The sequence below is a fragment of the Panicum hallii genome, chromosome 8 (genome assembly GCF_002211085.1).
Source record: "Panicum hallii strain FIL2 chromosome 8, PHallii_v3.1, whole genome shotgun sequence".
Taxonomy (NCBI): Eukaryota; Viridiplantae; Streptophyta; class Magnoliopsida; order Poales; family Poaceae; genus Panicum; species Panicum hallii.
In genome coordinates this window covers 42,347,334-42,369,463 of record NC_038049.1, presented here as the reverse complement: position 1 = coordinate 42,369,463, position 22,130 = coordinate 42,347,334, and the positions used below count along the sequence as shown (strand labels likewise).

General features: G+C 48.3%; 1 protein-coding gene across 1 annotated transcript; it reads right to left on the bottom strand.

Moving 5' to 3' along the window:
* Positions 1 to 1,272: 1,272 nt before the first annotated feature.
* On the bottom strand, positions 1,273 to 10,038 carry LOC112902073 (putative disease resistance RPP13-like protein 3). The gene is made up of 3 exons (XM_025970984.1): positions 8,765 to 10,038; positions 2,029 to 4,060; positions 1,273 to 1,872 (listed from the first exon to the last, which is right to left on the bottom strand). Exons 1-3 carry the CDS (start codon positions 9,571 to 9,573, stop codon positions 1,735 to 1,737), a joined length of 2,979 nt encoding a protein of 992 aa, XP_025826769.1. The 5' UTR covers positions 9,574 to 10,038; the 3' UTR covers positions 1,273 to 1,734.
* Between the last annotated feature and the right edge of the window lie 12,092 nt (positions 10,039 to 22,130).

Sequence of the window (22,130 nt, the reverse complement as noted above, 5' to 3'; positions counted from 1 at the left end):
ATGCTACAAAACTATTCAAATTAAAGATTCCAAGGCACTGAATTGTGATTCATTTTCACAGCTACAAAGTCCACGCTAAAATAACATACACAGCTTAAAACTAAATATTAATAGTGCTGGCCAGATGGCTGATGCTCGATTCAACTAGGGGCTGTTGTTGGTCCATGCCCTTCTGCTGGTCTGCTACCTTGCTCCGATGCTGCTAGTAAAGTGTGGCAGCTGTGGCCAGCGGGCTGATATGGGAGTGGATAGTGCTCTGCATCCGCGTTGGGCTGAGTTATAAATAAAAAACTAGAGATTTTGAGCCAATATAACATATACATGTGTGTATACTTGATATGTGCTTAGCTTTTTGGTAATGGGGAGTGACTAGACGTTACTCGATTAATTTTGGTTATCTGTTTCACTTGATCTTTTCACAAATAGAATCGTTACTGTCCATAGGTTGACAATCAATAAAAAATCAGCCGAATCAGGACTCCAAAATGAGGCACAAAAGTGATATTTACTTGTGAATCATCCAAATAACAGCCGCTTTTTTATCGGTTAGAACGTGCTGATTGGCCAATTAAACTCAGTTTGTTTATGGTCGTTCTTGAGTCTTGGCCAATGCTTATCGTTTGCCATGTTGGCCTTCTGGTTCAGGCAGCACAACTGCACACCAGCGGTCAACTAATTAAATGTTTGATCAAAGCTTTTGACAACCTCATTCATATTCTCTCGGCCACCTTCGAAGCAGTCCTATGATGGAACTTCCCCACCTAGATCGAGTTCTCGATTTGGCACATATGTTTACATTTACTATATTTATTTCTGTAACTAACGATGTTATTCTTTCAATGCTATGCAATGTACTCATCAATAGCGCGGTGCCTATAGTGACTTTGTCAATTTCAAAATTTGTCGGCTCGATCTCTCGAAGGTAATCTAAGGAGTAGAGTTGTGTGCGTGTATTCATACGGTAAGTTGTACGCATTGCATTCACATGAGTAAGCGTCTATGTCTGTATTATACTTCAAAAAATATCTTGGACCTACAAAACATTACTAATTCCTCCATTAATTTGATCTGACCAAAACAAATGATACCGTGCAAGACACAAACAAATGTAGTGTTAAAATCAACTGGAATGAACAAAATGTTAACAAAAAAGTGATTACAAGAAGAGATTAGTTTACAAAAACATAAATTGATTTGATAAGAGGCAAATATATTATACCTTTTAATTTGATCTTAACAATACAAGAAATTCATTCATCATTAAATATTACATTTCACCTCCCACATACCTTGGACATTCACACATTCATAAATACACATACACAAAAAATGCCCAGCTAGTTTTACTGTCCAGTAAAAATATCGACATAAAATTTCAGTGACATACATACATGTTGTATAGCTGCATAATTTTAGGGCTCCTAAAAAAACTCCGTTAACTTGCATTAGCATGTCCACCGGCCATTGGTCCATGTGCGTTGACTGGTCCGGAATGCTCGCTACCACTTGGCCTGCTCCACAGCTGCTGCTGTGCTGCGCCAAGGGCCTGGCAACAGAGCAAGCATGCATTTTTTTTCACAAAAAAAAAAAGGCAAAGCATGCACGCGTGATCAACCGCCGTACGTCGTGACGCAGATCGCAGAGTGACGAGTTCCTTTTGGAAGGGGATAGACTGACGAGTTGATGGGCCGTATCTGCCTCATCCACGTTACGCTCACCTCATGGGCCCAGCCTTCAACAGAAAAAATCGACTGATTGACGGAAAGGAAAACAGCTTGTATAGTCAGGAATTTCTTTTTTTTTTAAATTTAGGTATTCCCAGGAAAACCAAGGAATCGATACTGGCCCCGCCCCTGTCAATAAACCTCCAAGCTGTTGAAATAAACCACAAACAAGAGCATGTCAGAAGTAAGGAGTTATGTAACTGAACAGCTAAGTATTTACTAATAAATGGAAGAAAGAAATATGTAACTATAACAACAGTGAGGTTGATGGAATCATCAATGTCAGCAGCGAGAGGGAACTTACAGATTCGAAATGTTCACAATCCTCATCGTAGTCTGTTTCATATATGACAGTGGGACGGTTGGGATGTGTCATGATGGCTCCATTAATTGCATTTGCAACCCATCTAACAGCGTCATCTTTCTTATCTTCAGTTGGATTGTAGTTGCTGTCGTTTCTGCGGTTGCCATAAATTTCTACCTCAACCTTGCTGAGAGCGGAGAGGTGCTGGATGCCCAAATCAGAAGCACCATTCATGCACTTCCTCTTATGCATACGCAATATGAGCTTCACATGCTCAAGCTTTGGCATTGATCCCACTTGAAACTCCAGCGTGGTCCCACAACGAAAAATACGCAGAGATAAATATTTCAAACTTTTAAATCCATTGCTGCCATGAACAGTGATCCTTCCGTTGGTGCCTCCGGCAGTTGCTAGTTTGAGAAAAACTAAAGTCGGTATTGCTCCAAGGATATCCACATCCTCTGGTCTCAAACAGATGATATAATTCAGTTTTAGTACCACGAGATTTCCAAACGATGCCATCAAATTTGGCACCTTAAAGATGAGATAACGTTTTATGCAGAGCTTCCGGAGGCTACAAGGAGTAGCAGGGTGCCATGAATCCAATGACATTGGGTACCTGTTGTACCTAGACCAGTCCTCGATATGTAGATTATAAAGGTTGCATGAAGATAATAAGGTTCCCGCATAACTGTGAAAACCCTCAGCTTGCCTCAGTCCTTCCGAGCCTTCGAGTGAATTAAAATCCCATTTAAATTTTAATGTCCTCAGCTTGGTTAGTTTACTGAATTCTTGCAGAGACTTCCATTGTTCGTAGGATTGGACTCCATACTCCGTCAGCTCTTCCAAGTTGTGCATCTGTCCAATCACTCCATCTGGAAATCTAATGCGCCAATCAACATATAAATAGGCCAATCGTTGTAGTTTGGTGATAGTGGATGGAAGCTCTTCAATGCCAGTACCCCGTACATTCAGGGTTTGTAGATATTGCAGTTCTCCTATTTTCTCAGGCAGCTTAGATACTGAGCCTGAGGAGAGACGCAGGTACTTGAGATGAAACAGATTTTCAATACTTGCAAGATGATGGTCTTTCATGCGACTGCAATCTCCTAGGTCCAACACACGAAGAGCAGTGGAAGGCAACAAAGAGGTTTTCACCGATTGTCCAAATATAGTAACTGATCGAACGCAAGATAACATCGGGTCTGCCCATATGGTAACATTTTCTTTAGTGTGGTTGCTGACACAGAGCCTACGAACCTTGTATGCTGGAGTGTATACATGTTCTGCAGCATATAATGAAGTTACAAAATTCTCTTCGGTAGCCTTGCACTTGATGTAGTCAAGAATGATGTCATGAACTCGGCATGCCTTTGCCTGACCACACTTCACATCAATAGGTTGGATCATGCTTCTATTGATGAGATCATTAAAATAATGCTGACCAATTTCATATTTACTTCGCCCTTCTTCCTCATGAATGAACCCTTCTGCAATCCATCTATTGATCAAACATTGTTTCTCGATCTTATAATCTTCCGGGAACACACTCAAGTACAAGAAACAAGTTCTCAGATGGTAAGGAATATCAAAGTAACTCAGAGATATTATACTAGTCATCTTCTTAGCATCTGGTTTGTTTGCAAGTGCAGAACCCATGGCACTTAGTACCCTATCCCATTCTTCTTTTGTAAGCTGATTGGTTAACATGCTAGATACAGTAACAATTGCCAATGGTAGGCCACCACATTTTCTTAATATTCTATCCGGAACATCTTCCAAGTGAGGATAACATGGAGTCTCAGAACCAAATGCACGTTTGAAAAACAACCTTTTGGAGTCATTGAAACTAAGAGGCTCCATTTCATAAACTTGAGGCTCGATTTCATAATCTTGAAAGGAACAACATTTCGCAACAGTAACACTACGTGTCGTACTGATTATTCTGCTCCCAAGATCATTATTCAGCAATGCAGGTTCGATAAATTTCCAATGTTTTGTGTCCCATAAATCATCAATTACAATAATGTACCTACAACACAAGATTTTAACGAAGAGGTAATCAGTGCTAAAAGTTTTCAATGTCAAAATTGTATGCATCACAACATCCATGACATCACCTATGGCTAGCTGAGGAAATACTAATTAAGGTTGATGCATGATGGCAGGAAGCCACAAATAGATATTCTTGTGGTAATAAAGAGTGACATTCTAATGTGTGCAATCAAAATATTTCAAATTTTGCCAACACTACCTTTATTACTTTCTACTAATTTGACAAAACTGTTGGAAATATGCCCAAGAGCCAAATCGGGTTGGATCAACTAACGGGCTAAGACGGATTTTGATCGATTTAGGTTTTATAGTCACAATAGGCCACAACCATTGAAGGATAATTTAATGACGTTCATAATAAGATGAGCATGTTGAGGGCCTCCAGAGTTGTTTGCTTGCCATCGCCACCACACCTTGGGTTGGACAGTGAAAAATAGCCACATTTCAGTGAAAATTAGAGGGACAAGCAACTCCTGAGGATCGACTGCTTGGCCTTGTGCACTGCACAAGAGTTGCATGGTGGAAACCCTAGCCACTACTTTCATCATTCGTTCCTGCAGTGTGACTATACGTTGTTGGGTGCCGCCCAATGTGTGGCGTTGGACCAAGCTATTCCAACTCTTTTTTTGTTGCACTAAGCATTTAGAAGTAATGATCCATGATAGCCTACTTCCATAATTTTCTAGTTGATCAGTAGAAAATGTTTCATTTGGTTCGCTTAGTGTTCCCAATGCCCCAAAAAAACCTGCTAGATATTGTTGGCTAGATTAGTGTTCCCGAGCCTTCCGTCCACGACAAATATACCGGTATGAATTGTACCAGATCCAATTCATACCGGTATATTTATGGTGGATGGATGAGGGATTTTCTATTAGTGGTAGTTCAAACTGATGTAGCTAGTTTAAGCTGTGACTCTAAACTTTTATATAAACTGGACTTATATTTGAAACTTCAGGACTTCACCAACCTTGGTAGTAAACAAGGTAGCCAGCAAAATCTAAGTCCGTACTTCTTTTATGCATAGAAAACAAGGAGGCATAAGCTTGAGTGAACGAGAAATGTCAATTCAAAAATTATTGAATTCTATGGTACTCCCTACGTTCTAAATTATTAGTTGGTTTGGCTTTTCTAGATATATAGATTTTGTTATGCACCTAGATATGATATATATATATTGTATGTCTATAATGCACCTGGGTGCATTCTGTACGGAGAATGCACCCAGGCCAGCGGGCGCACCAGGTTAGACCAATTAGCGCACCCGACCAAACATTTGTGCGTGCTTCCCATACTAATTTGTGTCATCTACCTACCATACAAAGCTACTTAGCACAAAAATTCAACCAGATTGCATGCATGCATGGATGGAATCTTTTGTTGGTTCGATTCTTTGAAACAAAATTTCTCCTAAACCGTAACTCCGATTGACAAACTGTTTGTTGCATCTTACTTAAAAAATATGCTTAACAAAACTAGATCCAATATTAATATATTTTATTTCTTTTATGCAAATTGCATCTCTGTATACAATCGAGTTGCAACTAGTTATAACTATATGTACTATTTGCATCTAATCTTTATAATTAGGTTCATTTGTAATTCTGGATGCAACCAGAGTAGCTATTGACTTGCAACTGAGTAGTAACTGATTGAACCTAACTGGATTGCAACTAGTAGTAATTAGATCGCAACTGGAACGGTAACTGGGTTGCAATTAGTAGTAATTAGAGGTTGCAACTGACAAAAACTGATGGCAAATAGTAGTAGCTAGGTTGCAAATGTGTAGTAATTGATTTTCAACTAGTAGTAACTGATTGCAACTAATAGTAACTGGCTTGCAATAAGTAGTAACTGGTTGCACAAGTAGTAATTGGGTAGTAACGGGTTACAACTTTCACTAACTAGGCTTGCAACTAGTAGCAATTGGGTAGAAACTAGGTTCTAAGTGGTTGCAACAAGCGCTAACTACGCTATAGCTGAGTTGCAATTGTGTTGTAGCTGTGATGGCAACTCATAGTATAGTGAAGTTGCAATTACATATTTGAAAAAAAATTCATCAAATATAGTCTTCATGGATCTCGGTTTGAGCATATTTTTTCCAACAACCTGATTCAAACGGATCTGGAATCGGAGCTACAGTTTAGAAGATATTACATTTTTTCGATCCAAATCAAGAAAAGAGTCTGTGCATGCATGCTTCCTGGTGATTGGCGGAGGGGGTGAGCTGTGGTTGGTTGCCTCCATCTAATTTTGCATGCATGAGGATGGACCAGCAGCTATGCGAGACCGACAGAGGGTCTGTGCATTTTTATTATATATATAATAAAAACTATGCACCTAGCTAGAAAAATCAAGACGACAAATAATTTGAGAAGGAGAAGGAGGGAGTACGACTTAACCTCTGTTGCACCATATAACTAGAGGTAAGAAAAATACCTAGAAACAATTATTGCACTCTTATTTTTCTCCACATGTATTTTAAAATTGTGACTCTTGCATAGTAGGGCATGTAGTGTGACATGCATGTATTCATTGCAACATTATTTGTGGCAAATGATGTATACTTTGAAATATCATTGGTTGCTTAATGAATCTTATAAACTAACAAAAAGCTCAAACAATAATACCTTGGGACTTTAAAAATTACTCATAATTAATGGACTAGTCATGCACGGCTTCTTACTACAATCAAGAAGTAGCACTTAAAGCTCCAATTCGTTGTTGCTAAACGACCAATTTTACTTGGTTACAACACACGCATAGTCTTCTACGTAAACTCTTATCCATGGTAGCTCTTAACTCATCTATACAGGTTAGGCCTAAGCAAAATGAGTCCAAGCCTGGTTAGAATTAGGCCCGAATTTGCCTGTCCGATAGAGTTGTTTTGCAGGCTTGGGCACTGATTTTAGGCTGAATTTTTTTGGCTTTTTTGCCAACCCGACCAGCAAAATGCTCAGGTCTAGCACCACACCAATGACATAGATAGTCGAAATAAAAGACGGCAAAAGAAAGTCACCAAAAATACTTTTAGACCCAATGCCCCCCCCCCCCCCCCCCGTCGTCCCGTCTCCATACTGTTCCATTATATTTCATTACTAATGTAATGTGTAAGTTTATTTCTTTGAGTTAACTATCTGGAGATCTAAACAACATCAAATAAAAAAATGTTCCAACTACAAAGTTGCAATCTTTTCATCCTAACGTACAGTTTTATATAAAGTTTGTTCTATCCAAGGCTATATGAAAAAGTTATAAGCTACCCAAATAAGTTGAAATTCAAATTGTAAATTCGGGAAAGTATCAATATCAACTCATATTAGAGCCTGGCATGAATATATAAAAGTCATCCAATCTATCTCATAACAACAGTCGGCATGGATACTTCACGGAATATAATGTTGCATATTTTGAAATATTAGTGGTTCCTCCATGAATCTGAAACTAACAAGAAGGCAAATAATAATATCTTCAAGAGACTGCGAAATTACTAAATAGTAATGAACTGGTCATGCATGACGTCTTACTAGAATCATTAAATAGCGGGTTGTGCTAAGGTACTCCTATTACCTCCCAAGAGGTAAGAGGATAGATAGATCTGAGCCGTCAAATTTTAAAAGAGATAAAAATAATTAATAAAAGGAAAACAAGATAAATAAATATAAAAGGAAAAATGCATATATAACCGGCTATCCTGGTAGTACTACGTTCCTAGATCCGTTCAGATGAAGCTGACTGGCGCGCTGCTCGGAGTTCACCGTCCCTCCCCATGCCGTGTTTGTCGCTGGGTTGGTTTAGTACTAGCGGGTTCATTTGCAGGTTGTCTTTGTACTGAGAAATTTGCGTCGGACTATTAGTTCCTAGAGACAAATTGTGCATGTACTTCTGAAAAGCCACGAGTAAAAGCATAAGTTCTGCATCAGAGAATATTAATTTCCTAGCGACAATCTGTCAATGCACTGCTGAAGGAGGAACACAAGTTACACAAGTTAATTTTCCTTGTCATCACACCTTACGCATGTTCATTTTCATCATGTTATTGATATTTGTCACACCTAACAAAATGATAGCATCTATCTTCCCTGGCACTCATGTTATTAGTACTTGATTTTGGAATGATATATACCCTGAGTTTTAGAACATGGCTATGCTGCAGTTATGGTTCGGTTTCACGTTAGATCACGTAGCACATTCTATCAGTTAGATTTAACAAAATGATTTTCTCCCTATTTATCCTATTTTTCTAAATAAAATATATAATATCAAATATAATAATTATTTTCATCTATTACTTTCTAGGAGGTAATGATCGAGTCAGAATAAATCAAATCACTAATTCCAAAAAGTTTTTCTTCTGGTTTGTGTCGTATATCAATTACCGGCAGAAGGTTCTATCGGAACAATTAGTTATTTCAAAGTAACTCGTAGATTTTGGCTAATTTTTTTCAGAGTGTGAATTCCAGATTCGGAATCTGGAAGTTCACTCAGTTCGAGGGGAAGAAAGGTTTCCCCCCAACCCCCTTCCAATTATCAGATCTACGGCTCACATTCATTTTGGAGTACTGTTGCAAAGCCTTAAATAGCCCTTACAATTCCAATAATTCATTCTTGCTAAATGTTGCCATCAATTCGAGTACCACCAATTTTACTTATGCATACATTATCGAAAGATCACTATGCTTACCTTTTACAGTGAAGGTAATTCCTGAGTTTATCAATAAGCTGCTGCTCACCATCATCCTGTGTGTAACCAGTGAATCCAACTCCACTACTAATGTGTATTAGAATCTTCCTCAGATCAAGAGTTCGAGAAACCGACACAAAAGCTGAACAGGAGAACTGGCCTTTAATGGTGTCGTAAACTTGCTTTGCAAGAGTAGTCTTACCAAGACCTCCACAACCAGCGATTGAGACCACCTTAAGTTTTGTGGATGGCCCGTTCATCTCCATGGATAACAACTCAATGATATGCTTCTTAGGGCCATCGATGCCCACAAGTTTGTCAATATCCGTATAAAGTGCTTGCAGCCTGGGATCAACGGAAGAAGTGCTAGGGTTCTGGGCAAATTCATACCTCTTGTGCCTCTCGCTGGCCACCATTACAGATGTCTTGAGTTCTTTGATCTGATTGGCAATCTTATGGCGTGCTTTCAGTCTCTTCAACTTGCAGAAGTATTTCTCGAAGCCTGTAGGACCATCGCGCCTGTCGTCAACACGAGCCATGAAGGCATCAATGCAATCCTCCAAGTCATAGGCCAGCTCGCGTAGCTTGTCCCTCCAGAGCTTCGTCTCAGGGTTGAGCTGCTCTGCATCTGCGAGCACCTCGAGCGTGGCACTCGTGGCACTCATGGCGCTCAGCTCATCCCTCAAGAACTCGATTTGCTTACGAACACCTCTGAGCTTGACATACTCTTCCCCCAGCAGCTTGGTGAGCTTGGACAAGAGCGGTTTCATCACCACCGTGGTAACACCCACAAGAGCTGTTGTAGCCATTTTGCTATCTAGTGAGCTCTTTGGAATGTGCGTGGTGTGTGGCAGGAAGAGGTCGACTCCAGTTCATTTATATGGTACAAGAATGGCTTGTCATTCTATTAAGAGTACCTAGGCCGGTGGGTTGATCAATTTGTGTCCTTGAGATCCACACATAAGAGTTGACAATCGCCAGTTTAAAATGCTCCAAATAGTACTTCATGATGCACACACTACCATTATATATATCGACAACTACCTTCAAGGAATCGTTCATTACTTACAATATATCCAGTAGGGGGATAATGCCCCTCCTGTTTCATCAAAAAAAAAAGGAATCGTTCTCCAACTAATCTGACTCGGAAACTTGTTTGAATCAATCAAGATTAATTAGTTGGCAAGCTAACCAAGCAAAGAGGCATATGACAAGCCAATTATAAACTAATATTTCCAAAAGAGAAGATAAGGTAGACAAGATTAATTCCTGATCCTGTGCATCAATATTTAAGATCAGCCTCATTGTCCAAGTATCCCACATGGCGCGTGAAACGAACCGGATTCCCGTATCGAGGAATCCGACTCCCTGTATCGTCGTGATAGTCCCTGGATCAAGCGCTATCACATACAGAACTCATTTCAGGCATAATATCACAGTCATGCTCATAAGAAGGTCAATCACGGGTTTAATTATTACATAAATCCAGAGGATCTGTAGTACGGGATTTATTACAAGCCTTCCGGCTAAATCGAACAAGCAGAAAGCGCATAGCGGTAGCTGGGTCTTCGGCCGTCCTCCATCTTCGGGTTCCACCTCCACAGGCGACTTGAGCGTAGCTCGGGCCTCAGTCGTACCATCCGTCGTCGTTGGGGTCGAATTCCGGGTCGGATCCTGCATCGTACCAGGCTATCCCCAAGGAATGGGATAGGTTCACGTCACCATCCGTATGCAAGCTTTATGTGGTCTATACTACGGATATAACAGAGATCAAGGGTAAAGCTGGGGGTTTCCCTATGCATGCAATATAATATAATATATGTAAGATTACACATCTCCATTCAGCTCCGACACGGGCTCTTCCGGCACTCCGGACTCCCGGTCACACACGCCTTCCAACACCACCAAGTCGATGCGAGAACTCCCTCTCCTCGCATCTCAACTGCCCCCTGGCAGGACAATATTCTAGAGGGAGGTAGAAATCATGAGTAACACTAACTAATAAGAGCAACAGAGGAGTAGGGATGTCCATAACCGAGGACGCGGCTATACGTATAGTTTTCACCCTGCAGGGGTTGTACACCTGGTCCCACTCGAATCGACACTAGCCGGAGATCAGCCGACTAGTATACGAAACACCGGTCTACGAAACGGAAATAGGAGCCACGGCACCATCCGGCTTTCCCGGGTCTTGGGCGCATCCTCCCGCGAGAGGTCGCCCCGGGACTGTGAAGCCTCCCATGCGTCTCGGGGAACGTGAGGTCAGCACCTCCTTCCCCTGCACCGATACTCGATCCTCCTACCGGCTTGGTACCGCGCTTGCTAAGTCCGGACCGGGCCCACCCTCATAATGGGTAAGTGGTGTGCACGCTTACAAAGTCCCACAAGTCATGGTTACTCTCACCCGGTCCTTATCTGCCGGAGCGGGCATCTTCGTCACACGCGTATCCACCACGGTGGTCCGCAACTGCACCCATAACGGGTGCCCCAAACACCTCAACACGTAACAAGCTGTACCCGCCACAGGTACTCCGTAGGGTGTGCCAAGATACACACCCCAAGCCCTCGATCCGCGATCGAGTTAGGTCGCCCACTCCCGGCTAAACCCTAATCACCAACTCCTGAAGAGAACCACTTCACGCACACCAAGACTATCCTTCCATATCCCACCCAAACACATTCAAGGGTTTACAAGGCATTTCATATAATGAACGAATAAGATAGGTTGACAAGGAGTTGGATCCGTAAAGAGGCTATGCAGGTTTATCTCAATATATATATATATATATATATACATATACACATACAGCAATAGCATGTCTACAAGCAAATGCCTAATAGGAATTCAAATCGTAGATGGACGTGAACCTGGCGTCTCCTCGAAGTCCTCCTGAGTCTCCGGGTAGTCCTGGTCGTCGGTCAGCTCCTCGCGGACGGGTCCTATTCGTAAATACGAGTAAGAGTAGGGTCCAAAGTGCAAAAGTGCACAAAAGGTTGCAAATAAGATTCAAATCATCACAAAACCTACTCTAACAGGTGGCTCATGATTTTAGAAGAATTATGAAACTGGTTTCATAATTTTCGGAGGTCCGGATAATTTATTATGAATTTTCTAAGGAAAAACCCATTTTCTGAAATTAATAAAAGGATTTCAGAAAAGAAAAGCCTGGACAGGGACACGTGGCAGCACCTGGATGTGCCACGTGGCATGCTGACGTCAGCATGACGTCAGCAGAGGGGGTCCGGGATGATGACGTCAGCAGTGGGCCCTGCTGACGTCAGCGTTGACCGGTCAACGTTGACCGGTCAACGGTCAACGGTCAAAGGGGGTCAGCGGTCAATGGGCCCCACCGGTCAGCCTCAGCCCGAGGCTGACAGACGGGCCCCACGGGTCAGGTTGCAAAAGAAAAAGGAAAGGGTTTTGGTCTGGCTCGGTTTTGGGCCAAAAGAGGCGATGGGCCGGCTCGAAGCCCATCGGCTCGGCTCAGGCACACAGGGGCAGCTCGGCCTGCGGCTCAGCAGGCCGGCTCGGGCGAACGGGCTGGCTACGCGTGCGGCTGGCTAGGCTCGGCTCGGCTCGGATTCAACGCAGGCCGGTTTCCTCCTCCGTGGGCTGGGCCTTCTCTTCTCCCTCTCTTTCCTTCTGGCTGGGCCGCCCCTTCGTCTTCTGCTCCTCGCGGGCCGGCGGCGTCGCGTCTTTTTCTCCACTGACAGGTCGGGTCCAGGCGCCAGCGACGGTGGGATCCGGTGTGGCGGCCCGGATCCGGTGCGGCAGACACGAGTGCGTGTGTGCGTGTGTGCGTGTGAGAGGGCGCCCGAAAGGTGCTCGGGGAAATGCCCCTGTGACCTGGCCGCGACGCGAACGCGACGTCGCGGTCGCGTCGCGGGGGTGGTTGCGCACGGCGAGGCCGTGGCGCGGGCGTGGCGAAGCTGGGGCCAAGGCACGGCAGCAGCACGGCTCGGGCTCGTGCTGGGGGTGCGCACGCACGCGCGCGGGTTCTGGTTTTCCAGAGCCGCGGCGTGGCCGTGCCGTGCGCGGAGCACCGGCGGCCCGGGCCCGCGGCACGACGCGGCGGCGAGGGGGCGACGGCGGTAGCGGGGCAGAGGGCGGCGCGTCGGGCTCCTGCAAGGAAAAAGCGGCACGGCGGCCGGAGGGAAGGGAAGTCCTACGGCCTACTACTGGGGGTTCATCGGCGGCCCCAAGGCACTCGCCGGCAGCACAGGGGAAGGAAAAGGGTGGCGGCCGTGGTTCTCACCGGAGGGGCCGAAGGGGGAACGAGGCTGGTGCGGTGGCGGGTCGAAGCCGGCGGGTCGGTGCGGTGCAGGAAGAGCCGCAGCGCTGGTGAAGACGTTCGGGGCGCCGGCTCGGTGAAGCTCCGGTGCGGCGGTGTCCTCCTCCTCGCGCAGCTCCGGGCGGCGTCGTCCTCCGGGCTCCTCTCCTCCTTCTCCTCCTCTCCCTTCACTTCTCCTCGGGTGCGACGGCGGAAGGGGAAACGGGGGCTCGGGCGGTTAGGGTTTAGGGCGAAGCGGCCGTGGGGTTTTATGGGACGGCCCTAGGGCTCGGGGTCGGCGGCGGCTGGAGCTTTTGGGCGTCCGTGCCGGGACGCGTGGCGGCTCCACGGCGCGGCTAGGGTTAGGGCTCGGCTGCGCGGGTGGCCGAGGCGCGGGGAAAAGGGGGCGCGCGCGGGCGGTTGCGGCGGGCTGTCGCGGAGCGGGGACAGAGGGGCGCGCATGGCAGGTGACGCAGGAGAGAGCGGGGCCGCGGCCAGGGAGAAAAGAGAAAAGGGGAGCGGGCGGTTGGAGGCTCCTGTCGCGGAGCGGCGGCGAGCGACGACGCGGGGCGAGGTGAGCCGGGAGAGAGCGTGGGCGAGAGGAAGGGGAAAGCTGACGGGTGGGTCCCGCCCGTCAGCTGCCCCGGGCGAAGGAAGACGCGGCGCCGAGAAGCATCGCGATGGTGGGCTGGGCCGGTGACGTTGGGCTGGTTCGCGTGCGGGGCGAAGAAAAGAAGGGAGGAAGGGCAGCTGGGCTCGGGTTCGTTTGGCTGGTGGGCTTGCGGCCCACGGGAGTATTAGGGTTTAAAGGTTTAGATTTGAATTTGAATGCCCATTCAAATTCAAATCTCACACAAGGAAATCAAACAATTTCGAAAATTCAATTCAAGTAAGATGCAATAGCTATTCAAATCAGGTCCATTCACAAAAATTTTTGAAATCCACGAATTTTGTTAAGAAATTCCCATAAGTTTTTAACATGGAATGTTACAGACTCCCCCCCTCTCAAGAATCTCGTCCCCGAGATTAAAGGTTTACCTGGTCCTCGAAAAGGTGTGGGTATTTCTCTTTCAGATCGGACTCCTTCTCCCAAGTGGCTTCCCGTTCGGTGTGATTACTCCAAAGAACCTTGCAATAAGGAATGGAGGTTCTCCTAGTCTCCTTATCTGCCCGGGCTAGAATCTTCACGGGATACTCTACATACTCGAGCGTTTCCTGCAAGTCCACTGCTTCTGGGGGTATTGTCTCATCCGGTACTCGTAAGCATTTGCGTAACTGAGATACGTGGAAAACCGGGTGTACTCCAGCAAGTTCTTCTGGTAGCCTTAGTCTGTACGCCAATCCTCCGATCCTTTGGATGATCGGATACGGTCCAACGAACCTCGGGGCTAGCTTCCCGTTGACGTGAAACCTCTTGGTGCCTCGGAGTGGTGACACCTTCAGGTATACGTGGTCTCCGACCTCGAAGGAGAGGTCTCGTCTCCTCTTGTCGGCGTAGCTCTTCTGTCTGCTCTGCGCTATCTTCAGGTTCTCCCTGATCTTGGCGACATTCTCCTCAGCTTCTAATATAGAGTCTGGACCAAAATACGATCTCTCTCCGGTTTCTGACCACATCAGCGGTGTTCTGCATTTTCTGCCATAAAGTGCCTCGAAAGGTGACATTCGCAAACTGGCCTGATGGCTGTTGTTGTACGTGAACTCAGCATAGGACAAACTCTTCTCCCAATCACTGCCGTAGGCTAGCACACATGCTCTAAGCAAGTCCTCGAGTATCTGGTTCACTCTCTCGGTCTGCCCATCGGTTTGGGGATGAAAGGTGGTGCTGTACTCTAGTTGAGTCCCTATGGACTTGTGCAAACTCTGCCAGAACTTTGCGGTGAACTGGGGGCCTCGATCTGATACTATGCTTCGTGGTGCCCCGTGGAGTTTCAGAATGTTCTCTATGTACAATTCGGATAGTCGGCTCACAGGGTACGTGGTCTTGACGGGGATGAAATGCGCTACTTTGGTTAGGCGATCGACGATTACCCAAATGGAGTCATTGCCCTTCAGAGTCCGGGGTAACCCTGTTATGAAGTCCATGCAAATGTCGTCCCACTTCCACACAGGAATGTCAAGTGGTTTCAGCAGACCGGCAGGGCGCTGGTGTTCTGCCTTAATCCTTCTGCAAATATCACATTTAGCCACGAACTCGGCTATGTCCGTTCTCATGTCGTTCCACCAGAAACGGTCCTTTAGGTCTTGGTACATCTTCGTACACCCTGGGTGTATGGCGTACTTGGAGTTATGCGCTTCGTCCAGAATCTCGGCACGGATCCCTTGATCCTGGGGTACGCATATGCGATCTTTCAGCCATATGGTTCCTTGGTCGTCGACCCGGTAGTCGGTCGCTTTCCCGTCTCGCATTGCTCGCTTGAGCTTCTGAAGTTCCGGGCATCGTCGCTGTGCTTGCCTGATTCGATCTTCCAGATCGTACTTGACTGTCATTGTGTTCAGATGCCCTTGCTCTACTATTTCTAACCTCAGTCTCTCGAGTTCATCGCACAGAGCAGGCTGTTCCTCACGAACTAGCAGATTGCTGCAATAGTGTTTCCTACTCAAGGCGTCCGCTACGACGTTAGCCTTGCCGGGGTGATACTGAATATTCAGGTCGTAGTCCTTGATCAGCTCTAACCATCTCCTCTGTCTCATATTCAGCTCTGCCTGAGTAAAGAAATACTTTAGGCTCTTGTGGTCGGTATAGATATCGCACTTGTTGCCAATGAGGTAGTGCCTCCAAATCTTCAAGGCGTGCACTACAGCTGCGAGTTCAAGGTCGTGGGTAGGGTAGTTCTCTTCGTGTTTCCTCAACTGCCGGGAGGCATACGCCACTACTTTGCCATCTTGCATCAGCACACAACCCAGGCCTTGACGAGAAGCGTCACAATAGACGACGAAGTCTTTTCGGATGTCCGGAAGGGTGAGGACTGGAGTGGTAGTAAGTCGGGACTTGAGCTCTTGAAAGCTGGCTTCGCACTTGGATGACCATACGAACGGCACGTTGTTCTTGAGTAGCTCGGTCATAGGTTTGGCAATCTTGGAAAAGTTCTCGATGAATCGCCGGTAGTAACCTGCCAAACCCAGGAAGCTTCGGATGTCGGTCACGCTCTTCGGCTGTTGCCACTCGGACACTGCTTCGATCTTCTCGGGATCTACGGCAACCCCTTCAGCAGTCAACACGTGGCCTAGGAAGGCAACCTTCTCTAGCCAAAACTCGCACTTGCTGAATTTAGCATACAGCTGGTTCTGTCTTAACCTCTCGAGTACTACCCTCAGATGATCGGCGTGTTCTTCGGCTGTCTCGGAGTAGACCAAGATGTCGTCGATGAAGACTACGACGAACTTGTCCAGTTCTTCCATGAACACCTTGTTCATCATATTCATGAAGTAGGCGGGTGCATTGGTCAGTCCGAAAGATACTACGGTGAACTCGTACTGGCCATACCTGGTCACGAACGCTGTCTTCGGAATATCGCTTTCCCGGATTTTCATCTGATGGTATCCGGATCTCAGATCGATCTTGCTGAAGAATTTGGCCTTCCGCAACTGGTCAAGCAAATCATCGATTCTGGGCAACGGGTACTTGTTCTTGATGGTCACGGCGTTCAACGATCGGTAGTCGATGCATAGCCTCATGGTTCCGTCCTTCTTCCTCACGAACAACACGGGTGATCCCCATGGCGATGCACTAGGCCTGATATACTGTTTATCTAGCAGATCCTTCAACTGATTCTTCAACTCGGTGAGTTCTTCTGCGGACATGCGGTAGGGTCGCTTCGCGATCGGTGCCGTTCCTGGCACAAGGTCAATCACGAACTCGACATCCCTGTCCGGTGGTAGACCTGGCAGCTCCTCGGGAAACACGTCAGGATACTCGCAAATCATCGGTACATCTTCGAGTGCCTTCTTCTCCAAACTGTTCAGATTGTACACCTGAGGTACATCTCGGGACTTCAACGGTTCCACTTCGACCTTCTTCCCACTAGGGTGTTCCAGGGTTACTAATCTGGGTGAGCAAGAGATGACACCCTTATGTGCTATCAACCAATCCATTCCCAAAATAACATCTATCCCTTCTGACGGCAGTACTGTCAGATCAGCTGTGAAGGCAGTCCCTGAATCATGATCTTTACTCCTTTACATGCTAGTGTGCACCTATGATCCCCCAGCGGGGAGCTAGTGATGATAGGATGGCTTCTCGGGGTCATCGGTAGGGATTTTTGTGCAACACACTTTGAAGAGATGTAGGAGCAAGTGGCTCCAGAGTCGAACAACACCAAGGCCTTAGAGCCGTTGATAAGATACTCACCTGTCACGACGTCGGGGGCATCCCGGGCTTCCTCCTCAGTTAGGTGAGTGAGGCGGCCACGGTCTGCGGAGCGCGGAGCTTGAGCGGGCCTGCCGGTGGAGCCAGGCGCGCGAGCTGGAGTCGAGGTCTTCTTCTCGGGGCACTCATAGGACTTGTGGCCCGGTTTGTTGCAGGTGAAGCAAACAAACGGCGTCGAGCCACCGTTGGTCCTCTGTGCCGGCTGCTGGCGGTGGTAGTTGCCTCCTCCTTGGTGCTGTCCTCCATGGGTCCTGTTGCCGGAGTAGTGGTTGCCTCCTCCACTGAAGTTCCTGCTCGGCTGACTGGAGCCGGATCGGAAACCGCTCCTCGGTGGCAGAGGTGGCGCGTTCCGGTCTTCTGAAGGGCCGGTCTCGAACCTGGTGGTCGGTTTGGCGCTTCTTGTTGCGCTGACGGTCTTCCCATCCTAGTCTCTCCCTCTCCACAGCAATGGCACGGTTGACCAAGCTGCGAAGGGATGGGTACTCGCATCCCGTCACGATCTGACGGATGCCGTGGTGTAGTCCTCGAAGAAACCAGAACTGCTTCTTCTCCTCGGTGTTGGTGTCATCAGCAGCGTACCTCATCATTTTGGTGAAGTGACGCTCGTACTCCTCCACCCTCATCGTACCCTGGGTCATGGTACGAACTCTTGGCCTTCTGGATCATCACTTGCCGGGGCACGTGCTGCTCACGGAATGCCCTGGCAAACTCCTCCCACGAGATGTGTGCTGGGTCATGGTGGGAATCACAGTAGCTGTCCCACCACGACTTGGCGGTACCCTCAAGCTGGTGGACTGCGAGTGCGACGCACTCCTCGTCGGTGCAGTTGGTGAGGTCCAACTTGGTCTCGATCACCCTCAGCCAGTCATCGGCTTCCAAGGGGTCCTCGGCGTAGCTGAAAGTCGGGGCCTTCAGGCGGATGAACCTCTCGATCTTGCGCTGGAGGTCCTCTTCGGGCGGGCCATGCGGTTGGCTCCATGGTTCCTCTGGTCGACTGACTCGGCCAGACGCTGAAGTAGCTGCGTCTGCCTGTCCATGATCTCTGCGAGTGTCGGGGTGGGGCGGTGGCTGCTGAGCTGGCTCAGCGTCGATCTCCTCATCGACCTCCTCCTCATCAGCTTCGTCTCCACGGCGTGCCTCCCCAAAGGCGCGGGGTGCGGCACCCGCGGCAGGTCCTCTGCCTCTTCCACGCCCTGCTGCCGGGGCACGTGCTGGGGCAGCACGTCCGCGCCCACGGCCAAACGGGCGACCTCGTCCACGTGCTTCGGCGGCGGCTTCCTCTTGGGCGGCTTGCTCGAAACGAGCCATCAGGCGGTCGGATCTCTGGATCGACATTTCCTGTGTAGGGTGAAGGGGGATGTTCTCTTGCGTAAAAGCCGGCACTCACCACCCCAAAACAAAAGGATACACACATGGGCAAACATGCCAATTATCCGAGAAAAATGCAAGAATAAAGGCAATAATGTTTTAAAATGCAAATAACGTTCGAATAAAATAGTACGAGAATGAAGAGTCATAACATCCATCCATCCAGACATCAAACAGGCAGTACAAGGAATCACCGGTGTTATCTCGAGGTCAACACAAAAGCCTTCAAGATAACACCCCCAACTCACACTCTAAGAACACATCGTGAATGTTTACAAAAGAGTGGTGACTCCTATCGTGTCTACCTAGACTCGTGACATCATAGGACGCTAGCCGGAAACATGCCATCGGCTCAAAACACGACTCCTGAGAACCTCTCGCCGGAATGGACCATCGGCGGCTACCTACCTACACCTACTCCTACCTAAGACACCAACTCACGCCCTAGTAGAAGGTGACGCGTGGCTTCTTGTAGGTCAGCACGCGCTTGTAGGCTTCTGGGTAGTCCTCCGGGAAGATGGCGTCGATGGCGGCGATGGCCTCCACCACCTCCTCGGTCTCGATCGCGGGCGGCATCTCCTCGTGGGGCACAGGTGTAGGCGAAGCTCCGTGGGGATGAGCTTGAAATCCTCCTTCCTCACCAGGGGCTGTCTCTCCTCGGGTAGCTGATTCCTCAGCTCGTGGATCTCGTCGATGCGGATGGAGTCGGATATCTCCCACGTCTGCAAGGCGCGTGCGGCCTCGTCGCGGAGGTATACGGCGGTGCGGGTCAACAAGGCGATGTTCTTCTTGTTCCTCTCCAGCCGGGTCTCCAGTTCCTTCACCCGGTCCTCGGTCTTGGCCTCGAAGTAACCATGTAGGGTCATGAAGTCCTGCTGGTCGTCCACCTGAGTCTGCAGCTGGCGGCACTCGGCCTCACTGTCGGTGGCTCGGTCTTTGAGCTTGCTGATGGTGTCGAGGTAGTCCTTCTCCTTGAGCTTCCACCCGGCTTTCTCCTCCCGGAGCTTCTGGAGCTCGGTCTCGGTCTGGAGTAGCTTGGCTTCGGCGGCCGTCCTCAGCTGGGTCTCTGTCTGACGCATCAATTGCGCCTCCATGTAGTTCCTTTGGTTGCGACGGGCCTCTCTCTGAGCCGTGGTGTAGAGCTGGTTCCACCCCTGAATCTCGTGCTGCAGGACGTGGATGTGCCTCACACTGTCGTAGAAACCCAGATGTAGCTGATCGCTCTCCGAGGAGAGGTTCACAGCTAGGTGGTCCAGGTCGTAGAGGTAAGAGCCGGTGGTGTGGATCATGGGCTGGTCCCCTCCGGTCTCCTGAACCGGGGCAGAGTACATCTCCAGGTAGACGGCCTCGGGGTCCTCATTGGGTAGGACGGACCGAGGTAGCAGGCGGAAAGAGGAGTTGGCGAACTTGGTCTGCCAGAACTGGGCGAGCAGCTCCATCGTCATCTTCCGAGCGGCTGACTGGACAGCGGTCTCGGTGAGTACGCCGAAACTGTGGATCATCTTGCCCTCGAAGGCGGGCACTGCAGGGTCGGGCAAGACGACGAGCGTGGCCATCTTGGAGTAGTATGGGGGAGCAGTGGTCGACTTCAGGGAAAGCTTGATGTAGGCTAGGTCGATGCCGATGTGCTCCACCACGCGCTCGAACCACCTGAAGACGCCTTTCTGGTGGTATTCCTCGTACAGCGCGAGGTCGTGGGTCACGTTCTCCATCGTAGTTGCCATCGCGATTGCTACCCTGCGTAGGAACGCGAGAATTAGTCAGCGTAGGTAAGAGAGTAACTCAAGAGTGGAGGAAAACTGAGTCAAGGTGTCGACGGAAAATAGTCCAAGGTTTATAATAAGTGGATGGAATCGTATAGATTTCTCTAGGTCTACCGACCATGTCTAAGGCTCGCGCTACGGTCAAGCATGGCTCTGATACCAACTGAAACGAACCGGATTCCCGTAACGAGGAATCCGACTCCCTGTATCGTCGTGATAGTCCCTGGATCAAGCGCTATCACATACAGAACTCATTTCAGGCATAATATCACAGTCATGCTCAAAAATAAGGTCAATCATGGGTTTAATTATTACATAAATCCAGAGGATCTGTAGTACGGAATTTATTACAAGCCTTTCGGCTAAATCGAACAAGCAGAAAGCGCATAGCGGTAGCTAGGTCCTCGGCCGTCCTCCATCTTCGGGTTCCACCTCCACAGGCGACTTGAGCGTAGCTCGGGCCTCAGTCGTACCATCCGTCGTCGTTGGGGTCGAATTCCGGGTCGGACCCTGCATCGTACCAGGCTATCCCCAAGGAATGGGATAGGTTCACGTCACCATCCGTATGTAAGCTTTAAGTGGTCTATACTACGGTTATAACAGAGTTCAAGGATAAAGCTGGGGGTTTCCCTATGCATGCAATTACAATATATATAAGATTACACATCTCCTTTCAGCTCCGACACGGGCTCTTCCGGCATTCCGGACTCCCGGTCACACACACCTTCCAAAACCACCAAGTCGATGCGAGAACTCCCTCTCCTCGCATCTCAACTGCCCCCTGGCAGGACAATAATCTAGAGGGAGGTAGAAATTATGAGTAACCCTATCTAATAAGAGCAACAGAGGAGTAGGGATGTCCATAACCGAGGACGCGGCTATACGTATAGTTTTCACCCTGCAGGGGTTGTACACCTGGTCCCACTCGAATCGACACTAGCCGGAGATCAGCCGACTAGTATACGAAACACCGGTCTACAAAACGGAAATAGGAGCCACGGCACCATCCGGCTTTCCCGGGTCTTGGGCGCATCCTCCCGCGAGAGGTCGCCCCGGGACTGTGAAGCCTCCCATGCGTCTCGGGGAACGTGAGGTCAGCACCTCCTTCCCCTGCACCGATACTCGATCCTCCTACCGGCTTGGTACCGCGCTTGCTAAGTCCGGACCGGGCCCACCCTCATAATGGGTAAGTGGTGTGCACGCTTACAAAGTCCCACAAGTCATGGTTACTCTCACGCGGTCCTTATCTGCCGGAGCGGGCATCTTCGTCACACGCGTATCCACCACGGTGGTCCGCCACTGCACCCTTAACGGGTGCCCCAAACACCTCAACACGTAACAGAACTGTACCCGCCACAGGTACTCCGTAGGGTGTGCCAAGATACACACCCCAAGCCCTCGATCCATGATCGAGTTAGGTCGCCCACTCCCGGCTAAGCCCTAATCACCAACTCCTGAAGAGAACCACTTCACACACGCCAAGACTATCCATCCATATCCCACACATACACTTTCAAGGATTTACAAGGCATATCATATAATAAGCAATTCCAAATGGGTTGACAAGGAGTATGGGTCGTAAAGAGGCCATGCAGGTT

Bases quoted from the DNA above. Each gene is read 5' to 3' on its own strand.
- LOC112902073 (XM_025970984.1), bottom strand. From the start codon at position 9,573: ATGGCTACAACAGCTCTTGTGGGTGTTACCACGGTGGTGATGAAACCG. The intron at 4,061-8,764 runs GTAAGCATAGTG...CTTGTGTTGTAG, and splicing joins AATTACCTTCACTGTAAAAG to GTACATTATTGTAATTGATG. The intron at 1,873-2,028 runs GTAAGTTCCCTC...TTATTTCAACAG, and splicing joins ATTGTGAACATTTCGAATCT to CTTGGAGGTTTATTGACAGG.